Source organism: Sceloporus occidentalis, unplaced genomic scaffold (assembly GCF_023333645.1).
Source record: "Sceloporus occidentalis isolate IW3139 unplaced genomic scaffold, rSceOcc1.0.p SCAF_2, whole genome shotgun sequence".
In the NCBI taxonomy this organism is placed as follows: domain Eukaryota; kingdom Metazoa; phylum Chordata; class Lepidosauria; order Squamata; family Phrynosomatidae; genus Sceloporus; species Sceloporus occidentalis.
Genome location: NW_028316982.1, coordinates 106,173,777 through 106,183,646, shown reverse-complemented (window position 1 = coordinate 106,183,646; position 9,870 = coordinate 106,173,777). Strand labels below are relative to the sequence as shown.

The window sequence follows — 9,870 nt, the reverse complement described above, 5'->3', positions numbered from 1 at the left end:
CATATGATTTCCAAATTTTATAAGACTCTCCTAAGGATCGAGATGGAAAATGAAGTTGTGAAGAATAATATGTTGAAATGGATGCAAAATATTGGAAACAATATATCCATGGATTGTTGGGAAAGATCATGGTCAAACACTCATAAATTTTCAAGGTGTAACAATTTAAAGGAAAATTATTTTAAAATGTTCTTTAGGTGTTACTTAACACCCATCCAATTGGCAAAAATTAAAAAATCTAATAATACTAATTGTTGGAAATGCAAGAAAACCTCGGGCTTGTTTTATCATATGTGGTGGCAATGCAAGGTAGTAAGGAAATTTTGGAAAAAAATATTTAAGAATATTACAAATTATATGCAAAAATGTGTGCCCTTTTCCCCCCGAACTCTTTCTATTGAACATAATCGATCCTGATATACTAAAGCTGAATCGAGATGACTGTAGCAAGCTTATTTATATGATAACGGCAGCTAGAAATGTATATGCCAAATATTGGAAGAAATCTTACGGACCCCCAATTAAAGAATGGGAAACAAAAATACATGAGTACGCAATAATGGACAATCTATCAATGTTATCAATTGGTAAAACAGTGCAACAGTGTAAACGCAAATGGAAATTTCTGTTAGAAATTTAAGAAATAGAGATTTATTTATTTATTTTTTCTCTCATTTTTTAATATTTTTTTCTTTTCTTTATTTTTTTTAAATATAATTCAAGACATGTGTACAAAGGGAAAATAGCTTATTTTCTCTATATTTCTTTTATTTTTTCCTTTCTCTTCTTTTTCCTTTTTTATTCTTTCTGAATATTGAATATTCGAATATGAAAAATATGATTTGCTGGATCATTTTATTGTAATACCAATATACTCAGCTTTGTATGAACAGTAAACTTAATAAAAATTATAAAAAAAAAATAAATAAAAAAAAGAACGAGAGTACAGACCTGTTCTTGGTTTGAAGGACAATCTGTAATGGGTGGGAAAGGAAAAGCAAAGATGTTGACCTTATTTTTGATAAAGCCATTCCATTTCAGCAGCATGACATTACAAAAGATACTAAGAGAGGGTTTGTAATAAGCTAGGGCAATTTCTATGGTGTTTATCACACGGAGGTTTTTGCAGTTCATATCTGGGGTGACACCTGGTTCAGCTATGCGAATTCACGTTATAACGTTTTATCACACCTGGTTGCCTTTCCGTTGCCCTTCCGAATTGAGGGGGAATCGAATCCAAGGCAAGTCACGTGATGCGGATTCACATAAAGCGGAGTGAGTGCAAAATGTATTACCACGCCAGTGGGATTCAACGATTCGAATCGGCACCCTTGTGCATGCTCAGTGGGGGTCTGAACGCATTGTGACCTTTTACGTTTCTGGAGTGAAAATGGGCGCAACTTCTTGTTTCCTTTTTCGCGTGATTGCGTGATTGTTTCTTTGTCTTCTTCATCCCCTTTTTTATTTTCCCTTCCATTTCAGCAATTTCAGCACAGAGATGATAGATAGATAGACAGACAGACAGACAGACAGACAAATAGACATAGTTCTATATTCATATTCACAGATATACACACATATATATATTCCAAAAAAATGAGTTGCCCTAGAAACACACCTCCTCCTCCAACATAGTGGCCAGGAAGTGCGCCCGAGGCGGGGGAATAGGAAATGGAAGAAAACCATAGCGCCCCCCACCCAATTGCAGACGGGAGGTATGGAAAGCTCAAGGTGAAATACAGGGTCCTGCCCAGTTCACATTATAACTTGAAAATGTTTAACAAGCGCATAACCCTCACGAAAGTTTTCAGCCTTATCCCAGAAACAACGGAGCAAACAACGCCCCTCCCTCCTTGGTTTCCCTAAAAGTGGAAGGAGCCCAGGAAGGAAATGGGGGAAATGTGGTTTGCGGTGGTGTGCCAGAGCAGAAGCACAGTTGCATTCCACACCAGACCAATTCGGAGTGAAATCGAAGTGGGCTTGGAAGCGATTTCTGTGAATTCGCTTGTTACCGATTTCACCAAAATGAGGGGTCATTTTGGAATCACTGCGGAAGCACCATGGAAGGAGGCCCCATAGAAAGGAATCGCATGTGATAATACATCACGTTATCGTGTGAATTCGCATCATTGAACCCGCATCACATCGGATCTAAGCTGCAAAAAGCTGCAAAAACCTCTGTGTGATAAGACACCTATGTCTCTTTACAGCAATGATGGCAGCCATCACTCGTGGTCCCAGTTAGCCATCCAGCATTGCTGTCGCACACATGAGCCACTCAGAGTTCAGAACGATGTGTCCAGTGTCAATAGCATGGCAGCAGTGACAGATGATGAACAGGGACACCATAGTTTGCTGAGAGAGCTGAAAAGCTGCAGCAAAAGATATCAAGTAAGGGATAAATTTGGGGCCAGGATACTTTGGGAGCAGCCCGGAGTATTCTGGCCAGTGTAGGCTTACCATCAATCAAGAATACTTTCTTTCAAGGTTATGGGGAAGAACCATGATTTAATAGTATAGATGTTTTGCCTGCAAAAGGTCCCAGGTTTCTTCTTCGATTTCTCCAAGTAGCAACTGAGAAATCTTTCTGCTGCCAATTCCCATAGATAATACAAAGCTAAATGGACCAATGGTTTGACTCAGTTATCAAGCAATTTCATATGGTCTCTGCCTATCCTCTGTCACATTTTGGGACTGAATCCAAGATTTTGAGCCTAATTACATGATGGATGCAGCAGTTAATCATCTTTTATGAAGATGGTTCTGGAAGCCAAGCATATCGGGATGTGATTTTTCTATTTTTTTATTTTGTGTTCTCCAGGGAATCCAAATTACATCAAAGGCAACAAGTTTCTAGTTGTCAGGAAATTCAAGAGGAAATTAGGGAATGCCAAACCAGCACACCATTGGATATATTGACTTCTTAGCCATCTACAGAGTCCCCTGGGTAGCCAGCTGTGGCTAATCAAACATGTCTTCCTTTGAATTCCTCACCCTGCAGTCCTGCACACTACAAAATAGATACAGGCTAGCTGCCAAAACATGTCTGTTTATTGTGAAAAGAAATCTGTCTACATATGGACTTGATTGTGTAGCTAAACAGAATATTCTGTACTTCCTATGCTCTCTGGACAGTAGACACAGTGAGACAGCTAATGACCATTCACAACCAGAACAAAGACTTTAGAACGCTCATTAAATTAAATGGCGACTATTTGTGATTTACCTGATGTAACTCTCCTGGTTTGCTTTGGTTTTTGTTTTTGTTTTCATTGGATGTGAAGTCTTTAATATTTAACTGCATCACTATGCTTTTCAAAGCAGGGATGCATCTCTAGCTCTTTGAACCTTTTTTTGGAAAGGAATTTGCTTAGCACAATAAGGAAAGGGGAAAGATGCCAATGACAGTATCTGCTGATGTTTTCCCACTATGTATTTTCACAGAAAACTGTAAATATGAATCAGATCAAACAGCAGCAAAACAGATGTTATGGGGAGGGATGCTAATGAAAGCCATGATTTCAGAATGCCATTAAATCACCCTGTGAAAGCAATTATTTGGTGATATGCTTTTCTTGGGGGGGGGTATTTGGTATAATTTGTAGAAATGTAGCAGTAGCCATGGCTGTGATCCTATGCCTTACTGGGAGAAAGCTCCAATTTTCCAGTAGGCCTTACTGTTTAGTAGACATGGGGACTGAAATAAGAGTCCTGTATTTAGTTATCTGCTACTCTTCTCACCAAACATAGCATTTTGTTGTTATAGTGAAGTTTTCAGGTTGCAGACTATATATTCAAGTCACACTAGCAGACAGTTGTATAGCATTTTAAAGGCAAGTCTGTTGCAGAGTGCTTGTATGCATAGGGGCAGCGTGGGTGATACAGGAATATACTGTCAAAAAGAAATATTGTTCAGTAGATAATTGAGTGAATTGTACCCTGGTGCAAAGAATCAATGCAAGGCTCATGGGCCACTTCAGGTCTCCTTTTGAGCTTTTTCAGAGAAGGTTTAAACAGATTTCAGTTGTGTATGTGGACCTTTGCTTAGCTCCTTACCACACAGAAGTAAATTTCACCACCATGCCCTTTAGGTTTTTTAAAAATTATTATTATTTCTCCCATGCTATTCATTACAAAATTAGAATTCACAACATTTGGGGAGGGGAGGAAAAACCGAACCTCTACTCAGCTGTAGAGAAAGCATTCTGTACTCTTGGCCTAACTGTTTAAAAACTTGGCTGTGCACACTACAAATATTGAACATTCATGTATAATAGAGAGCTATAAAAGAATATTCATAAAGTTTCTCATTTGTGATGAGAGAGTGTGTCGCAACACATCAAGTCTCCTGCACTGTAAAACAGGTCATCTGCTGTCACATTACCCATTTTCTTAGATTTTTGCAACATTTTACTGCTTAAAAAGTGTTTGGGATAAAATGGTTTTCTGCAGAAAACCGCATTCTGTACAAATTATGATGGTTGCTACACCAAACCTCCCCCTTTCTTTTTTGCAAATGATTTTTTGGCAATAATAATAATAATAATCCCCAACATGTGAAAATTCATTGCAAAAAGAGCAGAGGAAGAAAGAAAAAACCCTCTCATAATTTCACCCAACAGGGAGAAAACTTTAGAATTGTTTCTTCTTGACTGCAATAATGAAATAACCAAATATTACATCCCTATTGCCTGACTTGACAGTGAAGAAAGGTGACAGGAAGAAAATTAACTCATTTGAAATATGGTACTTGAGAAGAGTCCCATAGATATTATGGACTACCAAAAAGACAAATAAATGGATCTTAGAGCAAACCATTAGTGAATTCTCACTAGAAGCAAAGATGATTGGCATTGGAGATGTTTCACCCTCAGGGATAGTCATTGCAAGGTTCACCTGTCCTGAGTTCTTAAAGATACTGCATAGGACCAAGGTTTGGATGGATAGAAGTTAATGGAACCTGATCAATTACTAATGTTCATAGGTAACTTGCAGTAAAGTAACCAGCCATATTTCTGCTATAGAAAGTATAAGTTAAAGCACACAGGAAGGCTAAGAGATGGATAATGATTAATCAACCTGATTATCTGAATGAGAAGTAGGAGCAGTGATCCCAGAGGATTTATAGGGCCTGAAGCAGATATAATCCTGGAGGCCCTAACATTTCTCCATATGAGAACCCATGCACACAGGCATAACTAGAGTGTGCAGGGAGTGCTGACCCCACTGGGTTATACCCTGAAGCATGGTGTACACCCAGTGAAGCAATACATCTGGTGGGACTGGCATGATTGCTGGGCAAGTGATAAAGGGCATTGCAGCGGGAGGGAGGGGCAGTTCACCTACCACCTGCACAGCCCTTTCTGGGCACCTGCACCAGGTGACACCAGCTGCTCCTGCATAGAGGCTTTTGTGGGTAATATGGTAGGGTCAAGGTAGAAACCAATAGGTGCTGAAGCTCCTTACTTTGTGGGGGCCCAGGTCAAATTGATAACTTATGACTAGGATATAGTGCCTACAGGCAGTTCAAAGGGGTAAAATAGTATTATGCTTTAAAAATAACTGATCATTTTGAGACATAGGAGATTATTGCACTTACTAACCTGACTTCTCCCCAATGGCATAAAGTCAGCTTGCAGGTTCCTATTGGGTAGTATCAGACTTAATTTTCCACCGATTCTGCCAGGCGATTGCAATCTGGGTTCCTCCTGGGTCCCAGGCATGCTTTGGAGGCCATTTGTCCAAGATGACAAGCCTCCAAAGTGCGCTTGGGACCCAGGAGGCAACCAGGTTGCAATTGCCCTGTGGACTCAGCGATGAATTAGGTCTGATAATACCCAGTAGGAACCCGCAATCTGACTGTATCCCATTGGAGAGCAGTCGGGTTTTTACTAATTGTGATAATCTCCAAAGACAAGGAGCTGAGTTTCAGTCGGCTGGAGACCTGATGTGAGGCAGTGGAATGTATACACGTAGAATGTGCTTTTATGTTAATTCTGCATATTTGTGCCTATATTTTGAAATGTTGTGCACTTCAGTTACCTCCTATCATAGGAAACCAAAATGTGAGAAGAATGGTGCTCCTGGGAAAGGTCCTGGGAAAGGTCCCCTTCTGTATTTTAAACTTTGGTTCTTTGTAAACCACTCTGGATTGTTCAAAATGTGGTAGTTAAAAAACAACACTATGCCACTTGGAATCTTTTTGTGGGTTTTGCTTCCATTAAATTTGGTTCTCACATAGATTTCTATGTAATATTACCAACTTTTAAGCAATCTCTGCTCTGGTGCTTTCAACAGCAGCTTGTTCTGTATCACTTATTTGCCTGCCATGGAAACTCCACTGGATCAAAAAGGACAAGGAGGACCAGGAAAAAACCTAGCCTGTTCCTGCACCTTTAAAAACAGCTTTGACTATCACTATACTATAAGTATGGTGATAAGCACTGCGTATGTATGTGTCTTGAAGTTGTCTGTCAACTTATTGTGACCCTATGAATTTCACAGGGTTTTCTTAAGCAAGGAATACTAATGGTTTTGCCAGTTCCTTTCTCTGAAGTATAGCCTACAGCACCTAGCATTCCTTGGAGGTCTCCTATCCAAGTACTAACCAGACAGGGCTGATCCTGCTTAGCTTCCAAGATCAGATGGTATTTAGGATACTTAAACACTGTCAGGATAAGTATTACTTGCAGTTAATGACTTACAAATCAAGCTTCTTTTAGGGCTTAGGAGCAAAAGCCAGTCAAAAAGCTGGCAACCACACATGCAGGATGCATCTTTGGTTTTATAATTTTGGCTGCACTTTATTGATAGCACAGTGGAACTGTTCTAACAACAAAGCTCCCATTTGCCAGTATTTTGTAATATTCAGCTGGGTTTATTAACATATTCTGCTGGGTTTATTAACATAACATTAAAAAAGCTGGTTGCTATGGTTTAGTTATCTAGACAATACCATTAAAAGTGAATAATATATCTTAGTCCTAGTTTTCCTTTAGAAAAATGGTCAAGGTCATTTCAATGAGAAATTCAAGGGATTTATTGACATTTTACAATGCATTTACTTAGCATTTTACTCAGAATTATTTCCTTCTTAGCACAATGGAACCTTACTCCCTGGTAAATAAATTTAGGATTGCAACTGCAGTTTGAATCAGTTGAGAAAGAAGGCAGTTTGACATATCAGGATTGCTGCAGGACACACTCCCCTCCCCTTAAAAAACTAATGAGATTATGATTGCCCATAAGATAAAATGCCCAGTTCCACTGCTGGGCACTATATTTCATAGGGTCTGCAATAGCCACATGGATTAGTGCATACCCATGTTCTCTACAACAAATGAATGGACTGTAGGTGTAATGCATACATATACTCAAATCTTTAAATATCTACACACATGTCAGAAAATCCTTATTGGGCCAAACTTTCAACTACATTCACATGGGTATATGACTACCAGTGTTTTCTCCAACTAACATAGCACAAGGAGGCAGAAGGCCTGCCCTAAATCTCACTGAGTTTAAATTATGGGAATTGTTTGGTGCTTCAGATGTTATTGGATTGCAACTCCCAGCATTCTAGCTCATTGGCTATGCTAGCAAGGTCTGCTGAGAACTGCAGTTCAACTATATGACTCAAAGGAACGTATGCGTAAGTATGGGCTAAACTAGGCTGTAATTTAAAATGTGGGAAGTTTCTCACATGACGTTTCGCCAGACCAGAAATAATGTGAAGATAAAGTGAAGGCAAAAGGGACAAAAACGGCAGGTTTTTACTTTTGCAACTTCCCGAAAGTAAAAAGCTGCCATTTTTGTCCTTTTTGCCTTCGCTTTATCTTTGCGTTATTTCACTCTGGCAGTAATGTTGTGTGATAAGCTTCCCGCATTTGTAGGTTTTTTCTAATTTAATTCTAATTTAAATCCCATTTCTGTTCAGGATTCCATGACTGTGATAAGGTCTTTAGGGCTCTTAATCTTTAAATTGGCTTTGGACTGATCATTTCCTTCAAAAAGACAACTCTCCTCTGCAAAGTAGGACCTGCTGGCACCCTTCATTGTGGCTGTATTTTTATGCTCACCTGGACAAATGACTACCGGTAATTAAACTCAGTGGGGTCTGAGTAAATATGCATAGAACTGCATTGTGCATTTTACATCTTTTACTCTTGGATTATAGATGCTGGAATAGGGAGAAAGACTAACATTTGCAGTTGCAGTGGGCCAGTGAATCTGCTCCAAGATTTTGAACTTTAGTTTGAACTTTAAAGTTGCTATTCAAAGTTCTGAGCCCTAAACCAAAACAGGTTCATTGCCTCGGATAATTCCATGTCATTGCCCTACAGATGCGGGAGTCACCAGCTGTCTCTGGGAACTAGGGGGGCAATTACAGTTTCCCCTGGCATGAAGTAATGGCAACTTTGGGGGGAAAAGCTGAGGGGATCAGTCAAACCTTCCTTTTCACACACTGAAATCTCAATCTTGTTTGCTACCCATAGTTGCTATGTTAAAAAGTAGGAGAATGCAATCATATATTTCATAGTCTTTTCTCAGATAGTTTTGGGTTTTTCTCAGTATAATGCTTTCTGTGCATATGTGGATTAAATAAAGAAGGTTGCAATAGTTCAGTTTTTTTTCTTCGAGGAAGTATGGTATCTCAATAAATAATCTCCCTTGCCAAATCTCTAACATACATGCAATCTTCTGAAGAAAATGCCCACGTTTTAACATTTTCTAAGGACTCTTTGTGGAGCAGGGGGAGATTTTGCTGCAGATAAATTTGACTGTTTTCTTAAGGACATCCTCATATAACCTTTGTGGCTTTTCTCCTCCTTTTGAATGAGCTAAGATCAGGGATGTAGCTGGAGGAGGAGCAAAATGAGAGCATTTCCCCATTCAAGTAAGAATTTTGACCCTTTCATGAAATTTTCCTCTGGTCTCCAAATTTCTAGCATTGCAGAGAGTAAGAGGCTATACAGATAGGGATGGTGTCCTATTTCCACTTTCAAAGGATGAGCAAAGTGGTCCCTTATCCTGGAACATGGGATGAATATTTTGAGGCTTTCATGGCAGGCAAAGTGGGATGGGGCCCATGGTACGACCATGTGAAAGGCTGATGGAAGGCAAAAGATACCCACCATGTGCTCTACCTCTTCTATGAAGATATCAAAAAGAATCCAAAACGTGAAATCCAGAAAGTGATGCAGTTTATAGGGAAGCAACTAGATGAGGTGACACTGGATAAGATTATTCACCAGACCTCATTTGAAGTCATGAAGGACAACCCCATGGCCAACCGGGCTGGAGTGCCCCTCTCAATCATGGACCAGTCCATTTCTCCATTCATGAGGAAAGGGACAGTTGGTGACTGGAAGAACCATTTCACAGTAGCTCAGAATGAGAGGTTCAATGAAGACTACCAAAGGAAGATGGCAGACACTACCCTGACTTTCTCAATGGAGCTCTGAGGTCCCAAGCTTCAGTGCTGGGAATCCTGAAAAGGATTCCCTGTAAAGGAGGATTCTTCTCAGCTCAATTCTGTCCTCAAGGGTCTAATTTTTTCCAGCAGGTATACAGATAGGGATGCCATATCCCGGCGACCCCCAGGACAATCCCGCTTTTGGGACCCCCCTCCCTGCCCCGGTCCGGTTCCCCCCCAACCCCGGCCTTTGTCCCGCTTCCGGGCCGGCCCCCTCATGCGGCCATTGCCGCGGCCGCTAATGCGGCTGGCCACCAACCCACCTCCTCCTCCTCTTCCTGGGCAGTGCCACCTTCCTCCTCCTCGCCAGCGCTGCCACCACCGCACCACCCTGGCCAAAGGGGACGGGCTCCTCTTCCCTTGTGCGCACCACCCCAGCCGCAGCATGGACCAGC

The 9,870-nt window shown here is 40.5% G+C and overlaps 1 protein-coding gene across 1 annotated transcript; it reads left to right on the top strand.

Annotated features, from left to right (window-relative positions):
* Positions 1-8,981: 8,981 nt before the first annotated feature.
* Positions 8,982-9,557, top strand: LOC149318832 (sulfotransferase 1C4-like). The gene is given in 1 exon segment (XM_089507890.1): positions 8,982-9,557. A coding segment is annotated over 1 exon segment (483 nt). The 3' UTR covers positions 9,465-9,557.
* Positions 9,558-9,870: the final 313 nt, after the last annotated feature.